Source organism: Paramormyrops kingsleyae, chromosome 17 (genome assembly GCF_048594095.1).
Source record: "Paramormyrops kingsleyae isolate MSU_618 chromosome 17, PKINGS_0.4, whole genome shotgun sequence".
Classification (NCBI taxonomy): Eukaryota; Metazoa; Chordata; class Actinopteri; order Osteoglossiformes; family Mormyridae; genus Paramormyrops; species Paramormyrops kingsleyae.
In genome coordinates, this window is record NC_132813.1 from 15,435,205 (window position 1) to 15,455,393 (window position 20,189).

General features: G+C 48.2%; 1 protein-coding gene across 2 annotated transcripts; it reads left to right on the forward strand.

Moving 5' to 3' along the window:
- The first annotated feature begins 153 nt into the window (after positions 1–153).
- cluha (clustered mitochondria (cluA/CLU1) homolog a) lies at positions 154–19,651 on the forward strand. 2 transcript variants are annotated; one of them, XM_023818131.2, is made up of 26 exons: positions 154–517; positions 5,385–5,572; positions 5,994–6,165; positions 6,244–6,387; positions 6,634–6,761; positions 6,903–7,057; positions 9,557–9,682; positions 10,003–10,150; positions 10,225–10,317; positions 10,735–11,429; positions 11,957–12,180; positions 12,929–13,030; positions 13,256–13,356; positions 13,437–13,589; positions 13,666–13,728; positions 13,829–14,073; positions 14,528–14,612; positions 14,782–14,935; positions 15,099–15,238; positions 15,332–15,412; positions 15,498–15,623; positions 15,813–15,934; positions 16,023–16,116; positions 16,303–16,437; positions 16,519–16,592; positions 16,747–19,651. In XM_023818131.2, exons 1-26 carry the CDS (start codon positions 394–396, stop codon positions 16,874–16,876), a joined length of 4,002 nt encoding a protein of 1,333 aa, XP_023673899.1. In that variant the 5' UTR covers positions 154–393; the 3' UTR covers positions 16,877–19,651. The 2 variants fall into 2 exon arrangements, with proteins under 2 accessions (XP_023673899.1, XP_023673900.1); XM_023818132.2 differs by lacking the exon at positions 154–517 and adding an exon at positions 1,222–1,484.
- The last annotated feature ends 538 nt before the right edge of the window (positions 19,652–20,189 follow it).

Genomic DNA, 20,189 nt, shown 5'->3' on the forward strand with positions numbered 1-20,189 from the left:
CATTTTTAATAATTACAGTTGATGCACTGAATAATGGCGAAAATAATGAGCAAACAAATGTATAACGTTTTTGCATAGTATTGCAGAAATAGGTGAAACGTAACGGAGAAAACGCGTTTTCTGAAAATGGCACTAGAGGTTTTCCGTACTAAGACGGGTTTTGGGGGTGGTAGACGCCAAAGGCAAAGGGGTCAAGAGGAGGATAAACCACGTGTGTCTGTTAAGTCCAGGTCTGTCCTTCCTGGGAAGTTGTTTTTGTAAGATCGTACCCTCTTCATGTAGCTAGCAAGCCGGTGCAAGAAGGCGACTCCGTAAAATCACGTTACCGCACAGAGCGACTTACCTGGGTCTGAAGCACTGTAGCTCCATATCTAACCTCCGACTGAGAGAATCATGGTCAGTAAGACGGAAGACATCCCGGCGACTGTGCCCAACACTAAAAAGATGAATTTGCCAGACGAAGGAGAGAGTCCGGACAGCAGAGAAAGCGAGAAAGAATCTCCTAAGGATCCCTGTGGTATGTGTCGGTTTCATGCATTATGTCGCCCATTCTAGCCCATTGTCAAGGTATGATTTTTATTAATGGTTTTTATTCCCAGTGGTGTCTCTCTGAGGTTGACAGCTCCAGCTAATGTTGAGGTCAGTTCATTAGTTAGCCGCTGATGTGCAAATGTAATTTAATTACTGTTAGAGCAATAATCTGCAAAACCACATCACGCATTTATGATGCTTACTGTTATATGTTTTTAAGTCGGTCGGCTGTGATCTGAACTCGTGTCGATTAACCTTCCCATTGACCAGTATAAATGGAGGAAAAGGGAACTGGTATGACGCGCAAGCTTAGAAATTAAGCGCACTGTAATTACATAAATGCTTTATGTATCTGATCTTGCATGGTTGCTAGGTAGTCTAGGTTCATTTGCAGGTAATGGTGACTGTTAGATGCTAGAAAAGAATTCTGGACATTAGATATTTAGCCTTGAAATTCTTATAAAATGTGAGCGTTAGCAATGTTAAGTGCTTCTGAAGACCGAAAGGCTTCCAATAAAATGAGACCCGAAATAACCAGCTATGAGCACCGGAGTCCGGTCACTAGCTAGCAAGAAGTTGCACATGTGTAGCAGGGGTAAGCATGAATGAACTGAAGGTCACCTTCAGTGGAACCGAACAATTGAAGTCAGAATAGGAGGGTTCGGAACTTTATATGCTTCACATAACATATGGTGTATTTCAATAATCTAACTGATAATAATCAGATAGTGTGGTTAAAACATAATTAATTAGATGCTTAACAGTTCTGAGTGACGGCTGACCGAGTTCACCCAGTCACGCTGAACTTTTTTCTTCTGGACTCCCACTCGTATTTTTAACGGATGAGATCGTCCGTTCCGCGACCCGGAAGAGGAAATCGCGCCTCGGTTAAAGTCATGGTGCATGTATGCCGAGAAGGTTACACTAAACATACAGGGGGAGTCCTCAGGCGGGTAAGTGTCATTTAAAATAAAGATACATACTCCGCATTATGTGCTTAAGCTGGCAAAGTCACATCTAAGCGGCATTGTTCTCTCTCTGGTGTAATTTTAAATGGTTTAGTTTTTTAACTTTGGGGTTTAAACGAGTTAGTTTTATAAATTTGGGGGCCCATGAGTGAAGATACAATTGTACTTCATACAGAGCAAAGACTACTCCCTCCCTCTACCGGAGAACGTGCTTTCTTCACGTTTTTTTAAATTCCTCTGACGTTAGCCCCATTTTCGTGACAGACTTGACAGAGAGGTTGATTGCTCTGGTGCTTTAAGCTCATTATGTTATATTTTTCTAGACTTTAAAACATTTAACATGGGGCTTCCGCTAAATGTGTTACTGAATGTCACCCCCTTACTTGGCACCTGTCATTTGAAGTACCCTTTTGAGCTGTCAGCTTGGCAATGATTTTTAATTGATTGACTGCCTGTTACTGCACTTTCCAGGTATGTCTTTAAAATCACCATTGTTGTAGATTATTGTACTGTTCTATTTATGTTAAACAGTCGCGCTAGTCCGGTGGATCTTAAAATGTATAACAACACAAACTGTATTTAAAGATACGCCTGCAGTGCTGCTGTTTTTAAGACTCCCACAAAATAAATTACTCGCCATTTACAGGATTTTCAGTAAGCTATAGAATTCCAGACTCTCGTATATCTTGTCCTGCAACATTCTATATGTACCGTTGTGGGTTTTTTACCGAGTGGTGGCTGACAGGCGACAGCAAAAGTGCAGTGTTTTTTTTTTCTTTTTGTCTAACTCCCCTGAATCTCTTTCAGTGGTCACAATGGGCTGTTTTTCCTAATAGATGAAGAGGAGCTTAAATTGTACTGGGTGTTCTTTTTATGTAAATGAGTGGGGAACTTCAATGTTGTAATGTGCATCTGGTTTGGTGCGCGTTTATGCGGTACGCACCGTTTCTGCTCAGCTCTGGGTTCCTTCCTGCCTTTTAAGTGTCTTTATTCAGTGGTGCACGTCTCATTATGACGTTGCACCAACTGATGAGCAAATTGGATTTCAATCATGGGAGCCACGTTGACCATTAACTTGAAGGCTATCGTCTGCCCTCTGGCATCTGGGTGGTTGTGTGCTGTGGGGATTTCTTCCCTGCTCTTTTAAGGGGTTGTTAATGAATTAATCTGCAGTCTCAGTAAACAATGGCATGCAGTCCGTGTTTTGCCTTGGAGGGGATTTCGCAACATGCTCCAAACTGTAAAATGGAAGCCCCAGAATGTAGACCAATCCTCAGTCCAACTGGGTTTTTTTTTTTGTAACTTCTGTCATCGCTTACTGAATTGCATTTTTGATGGGAAGCACTTTGGGTCAACTCTTGTTGTTTTTAAATAAGCTATACAAATAAATTAACTTGACTTGACTAGATGCAAGACTTTTGAATGTGTTGCCGAATTGCCCTTGTCCTGCTTTGGCTTACTGAGTGAATTACACAGCTCAGCTGAACTGGTTGTTGGACATTAACTAAGCACTTCTGGTCTCTCAATTCCTATTTTCACACTTGGTGCCCCTTCAGTGTGATAAGTTGTACATTGGCTCTCCATTGTCAGGGGTTTGTTGAAGATTACAAATGTGGTGGAATATCACGGTTATTTATAAGTCTGAGTCCATGCTCATTTTGACCCTTTCTTAGTCTTTTTAAAACCAAAGTTTATCACTCATGGATGACCAGATGATGATATCTTAAAGATCTTTGTTGGTTTGGATCAGAATTGAGATGCCTGTCTTGTTGGGTTTTTGCAGAAAGTCTTAAAGGTGCTGTGGTATTTTGTGCTCCACTGTAGAAAAGAATGCACCTGATTTTTCTCATGGGGCCATAGACGTAGCCTGTGGGTAGGGTGGGTGGAGGGGCGCAGGGGTGCTTGTTGGCATAGATGTCTGAGGGGGGCACCTTGTTGAAGGTGAAGGCAGGGACTCTTGAAGGATGGTGCTGTTGTCTGATGGGGGCTTGGCAGCATGTAGTCTCCCCCGCTGCATTGTCTGCCCCGTCTCTCTGCTATATTTAACCATGGGCCTCCTGTTTTGCAACACTTCCAGCGTTGCCTCACTTTGATCTGTGGTAGGAACTTTGTCCTCATGCGTCTGTTTTGTGCAGAGCTCTGCTTCATGGGATATTCCCCCCCTGTTTGTGGTCTCCTTTCTTTGTGTATTTAACTGTGTTTCTTTAGTGTCCTTCACAAAGAGACTCGTTTGTTTATCTTTATCAGTCCAGGGGACCAAATGGAAGCCTGTTAGTGCTGTTGGCTTGCTGCACTGAGTGGGGTACCCCCGCTGGTTATTTATGACTGGGGACCCTCGGTGGGGGTGGTGGGGGTGGCAGTGGTGCCTTCGATATCAGTTGAATTAGGCCACAGTGGTGATATAAGCTTCTAATGTGATGGTGGGAGGGGGGAGGGGGTTGTGGACACCATGAGAGAGAATTTTAACTAAAGAAATTGTTTGGCAGTATCTAGGTGCAAAATGCACCCATTAATCTCATAATACATTAACATTGTACTGGTTTGTCAGATCCATTACTTTGGATTTTAAATAATGGTATTTTCTTATTCACTTCTCCATCATATGGAGTAATACTGCACAGCTGGAGGACTTCCTGTATCGACGTTGGTTACATGCCTAACCCAGCGCTGCAGTCAGGCTCCATGTGGGACTTCATCTACCCACCTTCCTGTTACGAGCTGATTCACATAAGCATCACGCAACCTGCCAGGCAGCCTCACTGTTTTGGGCTTAAGATGGCGATTTGCGGCTCTGGACCTTGAGCTCCGCATGGCGTAAGGGGCACTCTGCTGCCTCTTAATTTGTTCATTAGAGGCAGTTCATTTGAACGGCCTCGAACCAGCAGGTATCTGGCTTTCGGTACCAAAGTTTGATTTTTATTTTTTTTTTGAGAATGAGATTCTGGCCTGTAATCCCAGCCGCCCCCCTCCCCCCCTCCCAGGCCTGGCAAAGCCAGCTGTTTGTTTCTCCTCTGACCCTCACACTCCTGTGCCTTTGGTCATAAACAAGGACAGGCTGCCAGTTGTCTAGGGGGACAAACAGCCATTGGCTGCAAACCCACACTAAATACTGTAACCCTGAAATTCCAATTCTGCTCCCCACATGGTTTTGTGTGCTGGGGTTGGGTGGGGTGGTGGGGGGGGGGTGTCCTCCCATATTTTTTCCCCAACTTGTCAAACCAAGGCCACATGCATGTGTGTGGACCCAGGCTTGCTTTGCCCTCCCCCAGCGAGTGATATCAAACTGCTGGAGATCAGGTGGAGAGCTTCCACTGCAGCAGAGGAATCTCAGAGTGACAGACCAGGCTCTCTGCATGGGGATGTGGCCCTGAATAAGCATCTGTCCCTGCTGATAGCTGGTTGCCCGCCCACTGATAAGACCCTCACCCTAGTGAGGGGTTGAGGCCTGAGGGTGGAGAACAACATGCAGGTCTATGTGACCACTCTCATCTACCAGCATTGAGGCAAGTGGGGGATCTGCAGCAGCAGCATTAAGGACTGAGGACAGAGACTGGGGTGTGCCTGACTGAGGGTGGTGACAGTTGACCCTTTGTATAACAGTCACACTATTTACAGTGTGTCCCTCCACTTCCTAAAGCCAAAAGTGCAGATGGGGGAAGGAATGATGGAATGAAAGCCCCCCACCTTTGCTTATTTAACCCACATGTTCTGCTGTGAGGGTTGGACTGAGTTATGATGGATGCCATTTTCCACTAAGATGAGGCAGAGGTGAAGGACATGGCATATTGCTGAGCATCTGGGATGAGGGCGATGCCTGGGGTAGCGGCGTAGGGGGAAGGTCGTGTGTCAGTCATGTGTCAGTTCCCCTGCGTTTCACCTTCACAGGGCATAGTGCAGACAAGGCTATGACGAATGGAGAAGTTGCCCACAATCCTTCTGAGCAGTCCAAACAGGATGGCGGTGGGGACATGGAGCCAGGAGAGGACCCCAATGAACAGGAAGTCATTGTGATTCAAGACACGGGATTCACTGTCAAGATCCAGGCTCCTGGGACGGAACCCTTTGACCTCCAGGTACCACCTGTTCTCTCATTTGCGACTGCCTATGAGGGCCCATTCTCTCTCTTTGAAGGCTCAGTGACTGCTTACGAAGGCTCAGTGACTGCTTACGAAGGCTCAGTGACTGCTTACGAAGGCTCAGTGACTGCTTACGAAGGCTCAGTGACTGCTTACGAAGGCTCAGCGACTGCTTACGAAGGCTCATTAACTATATGAAGGCTCAGTGAATGCTTAGAAAGGCTCATTTTCTCTCTGTGAAGGCTCAGTGACTCTCTGTGAAGGCTTATTCACTTTCTATTAAGGCTCAGTGACTGCTCATGAGGGCTCATTAACTCTATGAAGGCTCAATGCTGCTAATAAAGTTGCCATGAAGGCTCTGTTGAAAATGTTGGTGCGGAGGAGGATGTCCATGGCTCTTCGTTCCCCTCGCCCCCAGGTTTCACCTCAGGAGATGGTGCAGGAGATCCATCAGGTGTTGATGGACCGTGAGGATACCTGCCACCGCACCTGCTTCTCCCTGCAGCTGGATGGCAATGTGCTGGACAACTTTGCCGAGCTGAAGTCCATCGAGGGCCTCCAGGAAGGCTCTGTGCTGAAAGTGGTGGAAGGTGAGATGTCAGGGCGAGGCGACGGCAGCCGGTGTGGGCTGTTCTTGAAGTGCTGACTCGCCCGCTACCCCCTGCCAGAACCATACACTGTGCGCGAGGCCCGAATCCACGTGCGGCATATCCGGGACCTGCTGAAGAGCCTCGACCCCTCAGATGCCTACAACGGGGTGGACTGCAACTCCCTCTCCTTCTTGAGTGTCTTCACTGACGGGGACCTGGGGGGTGAGTGTCTGGGGTGGGGGGGGGGGGGTCTCTCCTTCCTGAGTGTCTTCACTGACGGGGACCTGGGGGGTGAGTGTCTGGGGTGGGGGGGGTCTCTCCTTCCTGAGTGTCTTCACTGACGGGGACCTGGGGGATGAGTGTCTGTGGTGGTGGGGGGGGGTCTCTCCTCATTTTGAAGTGGCACTGACAGTTTGACTTGGTGTTTGTTTTACCCTCTATGGCACACACCCTCCTCCACACGCACAGAAAGTGAGAAACGCAAGAAGAAAGGCAGCGAGTTGGAGCAGATTGACTGCACCCCCCCAGAGCACATCCTGCCTGGCAGCAAAGACAGGCCATTGGTGCCCCTGCAGCCACAGAACAAGGACTGGAAGGTGCTGGGAGTGCCATAATAACTAAATGTTGGGATTTCAGTGATAAACGTACAGAGTAAGCGCAGCTAATGCTAGCATTAGCCTGGCTGGGTAGTTGGGGCGTGGGTTTTTAACCGGCTGGCTCTCTTGGCCCCCGGGCAGCCCCTGCAGTGCCTGAAGGTCCTGACAATGAGCGGCTGGAACCCCCCACCAGGCAACAGGAAGATGCATGGTGACCTCATGTACCTGTACGTGGTGACGGTGGAGGAGAAGCACGCCAGCATCACCGCCTCCACTCGGGGATTCTACCTCAACCAGTGAGTGTCACCCTGACGCCGTCTTCCACCGTCTTCCAATCCATGAGGCGCTTTCACACTGAAGATCAGAAGCCTAGTTCCGAGTTCCTGGGCTGACTGGACCAGGAACCTTTGCAGCTCATGACCACTTACGCGTGTCGTCGTCCTACCACACAACAGGAACTGTGTCCTTCATGCTAATGAAGCACGGGAGGTGCTAAAAGTCTGTAGATCATTCTCATATGAAACTACACAGCAACCTCAAAACAGTGGAGGATGAACAAGTCGTTTTGTTAGTTATTGGGGAGATTGACCAAACAGTCTGAAAATATGGGATATTTCAAAACGAGACATTTTATTTATACAGCTCGTGACATTTTATTAAAAAAATGATGTTAAGGTATTGTGCTAATTGGGCACCAATACCAGCCATTAGACTGATATTAGACAGAAATATCTGTTACTGATATCAGTCAAAACTCCCATAACTAAGTACCACTATATAATATGAAAGGAATGCCGGAGCTTGGAAGAAAAGACCTTTGCCAAATTTGTGATGCAGATTCTTTATTTTTTTTTGTAGAAATATGGAGACAAGCCAAAATAATGTATTTAATGTGATTGAGATGCAAAAATAATTCCATCTGCTTAATTTTGCTCCAGTACCTGCATCGCGTTTCCCCACACTGCTGCGTAACCAAGTTAGCGCTGGTGCTTGTGGTCAACCAATCAGCAACGTTCATCAGTATAAGCTCCCCCCAGTATTTCCTGGTTGACTGAGAAGTACCTACAAAATGTGGACCAAGAACTCTTCCCAGGAACTGCAATTGGACCGAGTTCCTGCTGTGGGAATGTGACTGAATTGCCTGGTTGTCAGTTGTGGGCCTCACCGCTAATTATCGAAGCTAACATTTCTGTTAGCGGATTGGCGTTTCCGCTAACTTTGAAAACATTAGTGGACCAATTAGGTTATTTTTTCGTGTCTCTGTGATAAACTGAAGACATCCATGGCCAGGAAACTCCCCAGATCTTAATCCCATTGAGAAGCTGTGGTCAATCCTCAAAGTGGGTGGACAATCAGAAGCCCACAAATTATCAGCTACGAGCTCTAACAAGGCAAGTCAGGATTTGGCCCAGAGGCTGATATCTGGCATGGCAGAGCGAATTGCAGAAGTTATGAAGAAGGGTCAACACTGTAAATTTTGACACTGTGCATACATTTGATGTATTTGCCAATATAAGCCTGTGAAATATTAAAATGTTCTTCAGTATATCATAGAAACACATAAAAAAATCTAAAAATGCTGAAACAGCAAAGATTGTGAGAAACAAAATTTGTGTCACTGCCAAAACCTTTTGCCATGACTGTAGAAAAAAAATTTCAAAGTAGATTTACTCTGGAGACTCTGCAACAGGGGTCACCAACTTGGTGCCCGCGGGCACCAGGATGCCCCCAGGGACCACATGAGTTGCCCACGGACCTGTTCTAAAAATAGCACAACTCACCAGTGAGCAGTGTCTAAAATTTAATTTTATCCTGTTGCTATTCTTCTTTAATCACATTTGCATTTACTGTGGTACCTTGGTTTGCGAGCATAATTTATTCCGGAAATGTGCTTGTAATCCAAAGCACTCGTATATCGAAGCAAATTTTCCCATAAGAAATAATGGAAACGCCGTTCCCCAACCTAAAAATATTCATATGAAAATGATTAATACAAAATATAAAGTAAAAATACATAAAACAAATTAACCTGTTCTTTACCTTTGAAAAGAATCGTGGATGTGAGGGAGACGAGACAGGAGAAGAGGAGGGTTATTTTGTAGGACGACTTTCACTGTAACTAACGGAATCACTGCTGTCTGTTGGCTCACTGGAATCTTTTTCTTTTTGTGCGACTTTAACAAGGAACCCATCCAATGACAGCCGCTTTTGCCTCCTTTTGAGGATTTCGCGGAAATGTGGACATTGCATTGCCGTTTAACGGATTCATCGCTCGCACTGTTACCGCCTTATTTGGGTGGTGCTTTTCTACTAAATTTTTACTATACGAGTAAGGCACGCCGACTTAGACCGAGCATGGGAGATGATTACCCATGATCCCACAGTGAGAGAGAGAGAGAGAAGAACCAGTGATCACATGACGCTCCACATACAAAGCGTATACGTAATACTCAGTATTCAGTGTAATTTTAACTCTCTAGGTATGCTTTTTAGTTGTTCAGAGCCAAAAATTGAACAGATGCAGAATTCCTATTAGCGGTTAGCGCTAGTTAGCGGTTGTCATTAGCTTTTTGCTAATTCTTTTTTGCGGTTTATTGGTTAAGCCTCATCAAATTAAACTTTGGAGTAAGCAGATTAGTTATCGAAGCTACCTTTTCGGTCAGCTGTGCCCACCACTGCTAGATCCTCACAAGAGTTCTTGTGGTGGGAAGGAAGTAATATGTTCATGTAGAACATCAGCATAGCAGTGATTTTTATTAACAAAGCATCGTGTCCCTGCCCTCCACCGCCTGTAGGTCCTCCACCTACACCTTCAACCCCAAGCCTGCCAACCCGAGCTTTCTGAGCCACTCACTGGTGGAGCTCCTTAGCCAGATCAGCCCCACCTTCAAGAGAAACTTCACCGCCCTGCAGAAGAAAAGGTGAGCGTCTCATGGGGCTGGGCAGAGGGCCTGACGAGCAGGGCCGGTCCTGTCTCCTCCTGGCCGGCCCTGTTTTCAGCCGTCAGCATTCGTTGCCAAAAAAGCCCGATGGGAGTCATGGGCAAGGATATCTTTGCTAGAATCGAATTTCTGCGATGACCCAAATCTCTCGACATGTACCTGTCGGCCTGTTAACAGTCATTACTTCAACAGGCCCAGAGGTTCATTATTAAGTTCAGTTTTGAACACTTTGAATTTGGCTCTTCAGACTACTTTTCTGGTTTTTGTGACCCTGGCATTCCTTTCGGTCCCTGCCTCAGGGTCCAGAAACACCCCTTTGAGAGAATAGCCACCCCCTTCCAGGTGTACAGCTGGACCGCGCCACAGGTGGACCACGCCATGGACTGCGTGAGGGCGGAGGATGCCTATACCTCCCGCCTGGGCTACGAGGAACACATACCTGGACAGGTACGCCTGTGCAGAGGCTGTGAGGGCCTTACGGCCTGCCTGTGTGCGGGAGCTGACGGTTCCCTCTCTGGCAGACGCGTGACTGGAACGAGGAGCTGCAGACGACCCGGGAGCTTCCCCGTAAGAACCTGCCTGAGCGACTCCTCAGGGAACGGGCCATCTTCAAGGTGAGACCACTGGGCGTCCGACTCCCTCCCCAGCATATCGGTTTAATGTGCTGTGAGTACAGATGCACCTCACTGTACGATGGTTCAACTGATGTATTTTGACTTCATGACTTTATAATGATGCGCGTTCAGCAGTCAACCTTGAATTTGATCTGTTCCCGGATTAGCAGTGTGCGGTACGGTGCTTTCTACTGATGCCGGCTGATGGCAAAATCCTCTGTCTCTATAGTGATTGTGAGCATTAACATGTCATGCAGTGATTAACAACGTATCAGACAGTGATTTTCTTTCCTGTGCTTAACCAAATATAAACTTAATTTACTTTTCAGTTATTTTGTGTTAGAGTAATTTTTTACTTATTCACTGACTAGTTATGGGCGGGGCTTATCAACGCTAACTGCTAGCCGCTAATTGCAGGTACACAGTGACTTTGCTGCAGCAGCCACGCGCGGGGCGATGGCAGTGATCGACGGCAACGTAATGGCCATCAATCCCAGTGAGGAGACACGCATGCAAATGTTCATCTGGAACAACATATTCTTCAGCCTGGGCTTTGATGTGAGGGACCACTACCGGGAGTTGGGCGGCGACAGCGCCGCACACGCCGCACCCACCAACGACCTGAACGGCGTGCGGGCCTACAGTGCCGTGGATGTGGAGGGCCTGTACACGCTCGGCACTGTGGTGGTGGATTACCGCGGCTACCGGGTCACCGCCCAGTCCATCATCCCCGGCATCCTGGAGCGTGAGCAGGACCAGAGTGTGATCTACGGCTCTGTCGACTTCGGCAAGACCGTCGTCTCCCACCCCAAGTACCTGGAGCTTCTGGAAAAGACCAGCCGGCCTCTGAAGGTGCAGCAGCACGCCGTGCTCAACGAGAAGGGTGCGGCCGCCGAGCTCTGCTCCTCTGTCGAATGTAAAGGCATCATCGGCAATGACGGGCGGCACTACATCCTGGACCTGCTACGCACCTTCCCTCCTGACCTCAACTTCCTGCCCGTGGAGGGCGAGGAGCTGCCCGTCGAGAGCAGGCGGCTGGGATTTCCCCGGCACCACCGGCACCGGCTGGCCTGCCTGCGGCAGGAACTCATCGAGGCCTTTGTGGAACACAGGTGGGGGGCCGTCTCGGCCAAGTGACCCGATAAGCTTCTGTAGGCCACTGTGCCTGTCATCGGAAGGTCGCGGGTTCGAGTCCGGCCTCGGCAGAATAGTCACGTCTGTGGGCCTTTGAGCAAGGCCCTTTACCCCCAGCTTACTGTCACCTACATATGTGTCTGTGTGTCATAGTGAGCAAGATGGGTAGGCAAAAAGGGAATTTCCCCTTGGGGATCCGTAGTGCCATTATCATTATTATTTATTAGTTTGGTGTTGTTAATATTGTTGTTATTATTATTATTTGTTATTATTGCAATTGCATACTGTGTGCTTTCTGGGACCTTCGTATGCTTAAATACAACAGTTGTGGATATCATATCAGTGGATATTCAGCAGTAGCGTGAAGGCCAGATCAGCTAGTAATTTTTAATACTGCAGTGCCACCTTGTGGTGGAGCAGAGGTGCTGCTTGTTTAAAAGCTGGTGCCCTGAGAGCAGCAGAGAGGTGGCGCTGTTTGAAATGGCCTCCGCTTGGTGCGTTCCAGGTACCTCCTCTTCATGAAGATGGCCGCGCTGCAGCTCATGCAGCAGAAGGCCAGTAAAGAGGGCGGGACACAGGCAGCAGTGCCGGAGGCCCCCCAGGCAGAGACGTCTCTGGGGGAAACCGGTGCTGTCGGGACACCCCTGCCAGACTCGTCCCAGGTCGCTGCCGTCAACGGATCTGCCGGGCCGGCAGTGGAGAATGGGGAGTGCCAGAGTCCCCTGGAGGGTAAGCGGCCCCAGGAGAATGTTCCGGACCTTGCTGTGCTGATTGAGTTGCCTGCGGGGTAACAGGTGCAGCAGGTAATCGATGCGGGTGGAGAGACTTCAGGAACACCCGCTTCTCCTCTGATTGGCTGTGCCGGAACATGGGGTAATCCCCACCTTGCCTGTTTACTGGGGAGCTTATTTCATTCCCCCACCGCACACCGTGACCCTGTACCCGTCCTGTCCTCCTCCTCCGTGAAGGCGTGGGTGCAGCTGTCTGATTCTCCGTCCTTCACTGCATCCCCCCCCCCACTTCTTGTTAGTCCTATGTGGATTGCATATCCGCCCCCCTGCCCCATTCCCCCCGAGATTTAACCTTTGACCCGTGTCTGCTGCTTGTTGGAAAATAGGAAATGAGAGTAATCTGTCTCTAATGCGGTTTTGTCATGCCAGTGTGCTGCGCCTGGCCCTGTGACCGGGGCACATGGGGGTAACGCGAGCCCCCGCTCATTCCGCACGCCTGTGATTTATACAGAAGTTGTTTTTCCCCGCTTCCTTGGTGCGAGTTCAGCTCTTAATCTGTATCAGTGAAAAATGGCCCCTCCGGTGGACTTGTGTTATTGATCCTTCCCGTTGTCAAGGACACCGTCAGCTGTGTGGTAGCGCTCGGCTGTCGATACCATAAATTGTTGTTTGGTGTGTACGTCTTTGTTGGTAATGATGAAGCCCCCTCTCCCCTCCCCTCCCCTCACGGTCCTCTTCTGCTGCAGATCCTAAGAGCCGTGAAGTGGTGCTCAATGCCTGCAAAGCCGTGGGCTCCGTCAGCAGCACCTCGTTCGACATCCGCTTCAATCCGGACATATTCTCCCCGGGTACGGCCGCCCGCCTGACTCTGTCGTAGGAGAGCGCTTCTGCTCGCGCTGGCGCTCCAAGCCCCCCCGAGTTTGTGCAGTGTCACTGCTAGGCCCCTAAGCGCGACCCTTAAGCCCCAATTGCTCCAGCGACTGACTGATGCTTCTTTCTCAAAAGATCACTTTGGATAAAAGCATCTGATTGATAAACAAATAAACAATGTAATGTAATGTGTGCTGTGACAGGGGTCCGTTTCCCTGACGACAGTGCGGAAGACATACAGAAGCAGAAGCAGCTGTTGAAGGATGCCTCTGCCTTCCTGGTGTCCTGTCAGATCGAATCCCTGGTAAAAGGTCTTTCCCGGCCTGTCGCCCACATGTCAATGATGCTGGTGACCTCTGACCCCTCGCCTGCCCTCTCCTTCAGGTAAAGGACTGCTTGGACCACACTGCCCTGCCCATGGACGGCGCCACGCTCGCAGAGGCCCTGCACCAGCGGGGCATTAATGTCCGCTACCTTGGCTCTGTGCTGGAGGTGGTGGGCAAGGCCTCCACCAAGGGCCAGCTGGACCACATCTATGTGAGTGACCCCTTGTGTGGAATCTGCGGAATGGTAGCCATGATGCTAAACCTGTGTTTATGTCGCCCCCCCCCAGAGGATTGGAATTACAGAACTGATCACCAGGTGTGCAAAGCACGTCTTTAAAACATACCTGCAGGTGAGAAACTAACCCCCCATCTCCTGTTACGCTGTGAACCTCGTGTTGGCGAGATGTTAGACAGGCAGTAATGGCCGCCATTTGGCTGTTTCCTCGCCAGGGTGTGGAGCTGTCTGCTCTCTCTGCGGCCGTCAGCCACTACCTTAACTGCTTCCTGAGCTCCTTCCCCGAGGCTGTGGCTCACCTTCCGGCGGACGAGCTGGTGTCGCGCCGAAAGAATCGCAGACGCCGAAACCGGGTCCCGGGTGGCGGAGACAACACGGCGTGGGCGAGCCTGACGCCTGGCGAGCTGTGGAAGAACATCGTGTCAGAGGCCAAGACCTACTACCACTTTGGCCTGCAGTGGTGAGGCCTGCCCCCCAGCCTGGCACAGTCCGGTTCGGTCCGGTTCAGCCTGCTTCATGTATTGGCCTCTGAATTAGCTTATGGACAGTAATTAACGTTTTATTTATCATAACAGCACAAATGCACATAACATAATGACTGTAATTATAACAAAAATTACCATGCATTTTCCCCTTTATCACAAATGTGTGCTTGTGTACCCGTCAGTCCTTACTTATGGTGTAGTAACCACCTGGAATTATCTCTAAGCAGGCTAATAATAATAATAATAATAATAATAATAATAATTTACATTAGTTACTTGAGTCTGCAAGATGTCTTCAAAGGTCCGTTAATCCTGCTTTTCTTGAAGGAAAGTTTACTAAATTAAATCCTGCGTCGGGTGACAGTTGGACAAGCAGACGGAGGCTGTGTCATTCCCGCTGTAGCAGATGTATGACATGTGTCTCTGCAGCGAGAGTGTGGACCAGGCTGTGGAGGAGTACAAGCTGCAGAAGATAACCCTACTGAGGGAGATCTCCATCAAAACGGGCATCCAGGTTGGCTTCGGTCTCCTCGCGCCGGGCACTCAGCCCAGACGACAGACTCCGATGTGTCTATCTTGCTGATCCAAAGCACTTAAGCGGTGACTCGTCACGGTTCAATCAGTATGGGTGCAGTTTTGTTACTCTGTTGTCCAGTATCGAGTTACCCCTCCTGTTCCGGCAGGTCCTGATGAAGGAGTACAACTTCGATAGTCGCCACAAGCCAGCCTTTATGGAGGAGGACATCCTGAACATCTTCCCCGTCGTCAAGCATGTCAACCCCAAAGCTTCTGACGCCTTCCACTTCTTCCAGAGTGGTCAGGCTAAGGTGCAGCAAGGTGAGCAGGACCCACTAAGCTACTTGGTGGATGTAATTAAGCATTAAATGTACCCGTCTCCCATACTTGGTACATGCGAGCGCATACTAGATCCCGTTGACAGCTAGACCATGACCTTTGACCCACGGGACTAGAGTCGCTAAGCCGCTGGTTACCCCTCCAGGGTTCCTGAAGGAGGGCTGTGAGCTGATCAACGAAGCGTTGAACCTCTTCAACAACGTCTATGGAGCCATGCATGTGGAGATATGTGCCTGCCTGCGTCTCCTGGCACGCCTCAACTACATCATGGGCGACCACCCTGAGGTATGGCACCCGGCGGCCCCCCGCTATTCAGGAGCCGTGTCCGGTGTCTGCCCGTCGTGTTCCACCTTAAAGATCTTAATTGTACATCCACAGGCTCTCAGTAACCAGCAGAAAGCTGTTTTGATGAGTGAACGTGTGCTGGGCATTGAGCATCCTAACAGCATACAGGAATACGTAAGTGCCCCCCCGCCGATGACTCCGTGCCCCCCGCCGACGCCTCCGTACCACCTGTAACTGAAGCCATGCCTCTTGTCCTCAGATGCACCTGGCCCTGTACTGCTTTGCCAACGGGCAGCTGTCCACAGCCCTGAGACTGCTGTACCGTGCCCGCTACCTTATGCTGCTGGCGTGTGGGGAAGACCACCCAGAGATGGCGCTGTTGGACGTAAGTGGTTCCAGATGTAGCACTTCTGTGCTTTGGTTTACCTTAAGTCATAGAGGGAGTGACAAATAGGTAAATTGAGTGTGATACTTGGTAACCGACTAGTCAAGTTGGCGACGGGCTTTCGTTTGAACCGTGTCACCTGTGAACGTGGTTTCCCTGCTTACACTGCCTCCTTGTGGTTGTTTGCAGAGCAACATCGGCCTGGTCTTGCATGGTGTCATGGAATACGATCTGTCCCTCCGGTTTTTGGAAAACGCCCTTCTCATAAACACCAAGTACCATGGGCCCCGCTCCCTGAAGGTGGCCCTCAGGTATGGATGATAAATCGCTGCCTATCATGCACCCCACCCCCCCGCCAAAGGTGCCCCTGGCTTGACTGTCCCCTTGTGTGCCTCGCAGCCATCACCTGGTGGCACGTGTCTATGAGAGCAAGGCGGAGTTCCGCTCCGCGCTGCAGCACGAGAAAGAGGGCTACACCATTTACAAGAACCAGGTGAGCGGCCGTGCTGCTCTCTGCTTGAGAGAGAGGTGTGAAGTGTTTACTTCACACAAAAAAATTCTGGAAAAAAATGCCATGATTAGCAGCGTTATCACGGCAAATTCGGGAAGATGGCTGCAACAAATCTTTGGTTTCTGCAATGCGCTGGTGCTCAGCATTAACCCTACACCCTGCATCCAGGTTGGTGAGGCCCATGAGAAGACGAAGGAGAGCTCAGAGTACCTGAAGACCCTGACGCAGCAGGCGGTGGCACTGCAGAGGACTATGAATGAAATCTACAAGAACGGCTCCAATGCCAGCATCATGCCCCTCAAAGTCAGTGCCTTCGGGCCCCCACTGCAGATGGCGTTTCCTCTGTCTCTTTGGGGCTCCTAATAATTTATATTTCCCTTGTAGTTCACAGCCCCAACCATGGCCAGTGTCCTGGAGCAGCTCAATGTCATCAACGGCATCATTTTCATTCCTCTCAGGTGAGGCTGCGGAAAATCGTCCCAGTCCCGAGCGTTAGTTTCCCATTTTCTAATTTGGCGGGGGGGGGGGGGGGGGTGGAGCTTTAATCATAGGGCTGAATATTCACCGTTAATCACAACCTGCCAGTCATTGTAGCTTCATTTCCACCTGCAGCCAGAAGGACCTGGAGAATCTGAAGGCTGAAGTGCAGCGTCGGCAGCGGCTGCAGGAGTCGGGCAGCAGCGAGCAGCCAGACGGGCCCCTGGAGACCCTGGAGATGCGAGACAAACTGGCAGTCGATTAACACAGTGCCCCATTTTGTCGGAGGCCTTTTTCCATCCAATGGAACTTGTGGACCTGAGAATCAACCTGTCAAGAAGGGGTGGGGTGGGATGTGGTGGGGGGGGGGCATACAGGCACTTATTAAGCTTCATATTCTGCGTAGAACTGATTTGGTTTAATTTGTAGGACCTGAGGGGTATTTTGGGGGATGAAAAGTGTACAATTGGTTGGTGGGGGGGGGGGGGGTAACTGATGAAAGTACTTTAGGAGCCAAATGAATGGTGTGGGTGAAGCCTGGGGGGGGGGGGGTGGTGGCAGCAATGATGAGAAACGGAGCCTTAGCTCATATTCAGTGTCCCAACCCCACCCTGAGCCCCCCACCCCTGCGGTCAGCAGGGTGCCCACGTGTTCTGCCTCTGCACGCAAACAAACACACGTGTACACAAGGTTTCCAAAACTCAGGTGATTTCTACTGTGCACTAGATGAGGTGGAATGGCTTCAGCACACGGCGGTGGCCTTCAGCGGGCCATGTGACAGCCTTTCAGGCTGTGCGGCATACGGCACAGGTGGCTGGCCCTGACGCACTGTGACACGCCACAGACCCCGGCTGCTCGGTGTCTTGAGGTAGGGTTAGGCACACGTAGACAAATTTGTGAATCCGTCATCAAACCAGTATCTGTATACCTGCATCATTAGAAAATGGGATATTTCTTTTTAAAAACAAATTGGAGGGAAGCCATTCATGACAGTTATTTATCCATGAATTTGAAAAATGTCTTTTATATATAAATACCTATATATGTACATGGGATATGTATACGTCTGTATGTGTGTGTTAAGAACAAAAAAAATGCAGAAGGAAAAGGCTTACATGTCCACTGTAGATTTAAATATACATATATATATATATTAGCTGCTTTCAATCTTCCTTGTTTGTATGTTGAAGTGAGGATACTCAGAGCTGTCAGGAGGAAGGTTTGCTGCTTAATTAAATGATTTTGTAAGGCAAACGTAAGTCTTCCCCGTATTTCGCGATTCTTCAGGTTCCCATTGCAAGCTTTCGCAATGTGTGCCCGCCGACTTAACACTGATTTGTAAAATGGGTTTGTAACCTAAATGTTTTGCCTTATGTAGCAAAAAACCTTGTATGTTTGGAAATGGTCACCCACGTTGCGTATGTATGTTCACTGCTCACACAGCAGCAGTTAGTCACTGGTGAATCCCTCTCGATTTTAAAAAGCACTACTTTGCCGAAAATCACATGCGCCCTCCTTCAATTAAATGTACCAAAAAGCGTGAATGGAGTGTTTGACACTTAGCGCCAACATGCATTTTGTTCTTGTACAAGTGTGTGCCTGTGGTGGTGAATCTGTGTGCGCGCGCGCGTGCACGTTTCCAATCACGCCGTGCAAATGTCGGGTGCGACACAAGTAACCGGAATAGATGAGGTCGCGGGTTTTTTTTATTTTATTTTTTTATATGAACCTAATTTTGATAATATCCAGACTTAAATGGTGAAAAGGTAATACAGCTACCAACGACAATAGTCCTTGTAAAATAACGTCTGTTCTTTGAAGGAGGAGACCAAGATTACGAATGAAGAAACTTTGTGCCTGTTTGTGCTTTTTTTTTTTTTTTTTTTTTTTTTTTTTTTTTTAAATGGACGTATTTACGTTTTCACTTTAAGGCTGAAAGTAAAACGCCGTTTAATTTTACGCAGTTTCTTTTCGCACCTGTATTTGCTTACCGTATGTCTTTATCTTTCTGCCTCTTACGAGCAGGTCTCCTGCAGTACCATTAACGGCCGCTAGACCGCGTTGTAGCCGTTTCTAAGGTGAACGTGAATGCATAGCTACCTAAACGTGTTGGCGCGCGTCGGTGTCATCGTGTCGCCTGCTGAAAGGTGTATTCGGACCGGTGAGGATTAGATGGAATGGCTCAGCTAGGCGTTAAACTGTAGTGACACCTGAAGTTAAAAAAAAAAAAAAAAAAAACTTAGTCTGTTAAAAGAAATGTTTTTGATTAATTGTTTAACTAAACCCTTGAGCTCAAAAAGTCCATGATAGAATTGCTTGGCTTGAGGGGTCTGAATAAAGATGCTTATACTGTAGAATATACAGATGTAAGCCTGACTTTCCCGTGATTTCCCTTCATTATAATTCAGTTTTGAGTGTATAGCAATATATTTAATTATACGGTTTGACAAATGACTGCATGAAAACCAATTTGCTGTCAAAGTTGTTTAGATGTGTTTAGTATTGTAATGCTTTGTTTGGTGCTAGGGTGTAAACTGCGCAATAACAAAATCATAGTGTATTTTGTACCCATAAAACCAGATCACAAAGCATCTTTCTATGGTTTTAATTTCATTAGAGTAAACATTTTTAAACTGAAGAGTAATTGTCAATGTGTATCTAATACTTGTATATACGATGCAAACAGTATTAAAATATAATTTTAAGAAGTGAGGCGCAACATCATGTAAGGACGCTAATTTTCTTAGAAAGCTGGAAATTTGGGTGTGGAATTTTCGAGTGTACGCATAATGCCGTCATTTTGAAATGAATATCTGGCGACGTTTTGTTCTATATACCTTGTCATGTAAATTGATTTGCTGAGAGGATGGGGGCGATCTTTTGGGGACTTAATGAACTGAGTATATTTCTGACGTACAGGATCTCCCTTCATGAAGGAAATATTCACAAAAAATACCTCTGCTTGTCATTTGGTGTTATCGGGTATATCTGGTCAGTGTTCGTTTGTTAACCATCAAAAGCTAAATCACAATGATCTGAATGCAAGAGGTCTCTTATCCATGTTTGTCAGCCGCCCACCCGACCTCACTGTCATGTTTGTCGCACTCCAGCACATGCAGACTTGCCATTTTTATTCTGAAATAGGTGACCACCTCCTCCCCCAAACTCCCCCCCGCCCTCTCACAGAACTGGGAAGATAAATGTCGAAATTCTTTTGCAGCCTCAGCATGATTGTACAGTAGCTGTTGCTGATACTATTTCCACAACAACCTGAACTACACAGTGAGCAGCTGCCCCCTGTCGGTATTTCCCCCCACAGGAAAGGACAGCTATTTGCGTGGGGGCACTTTGACACTGCGACAATGCCTCCGTGATCCATGTTGGCTGCTGACAAACGCACAAGTGAAATCTTTGCCACATCAGATATATGAGGTGTTTTTTTTTTTTTTTTTAGTGTCCCTTTATTTCCCTGTGATTATGTAGCCAGTGTGTTCCTTTCTCAAATAACACCTTTTTTGGGGGGGGGAAGAAATCTCACAATGTTTTTGTATTAAACAAATTAGCAAAGCAACACTGGT

Coding starts and splice junctions, on each gene's coding strand:
- cluha (XM_023818131.2), top strand. CDS start 394: ATGGTCAGTAAGACGGAAGACATCCCGGCGACTGTGCCCAACACTAAA. Junction 6,388..6,633: donor CACTGACGGGGACCTGGGGG/GTGAGTGTCTGG, acceptor CCACACGCACAG/AAAGTGAGAAACGCAAGAAG. Junction 13,357..13,436: donor CCTGTCAGATCGAATCCCTG/GTAAAAGGTCTT, acceptor CCTCTCCTTCAG/GTAAAGGACTGCTTGGACCA.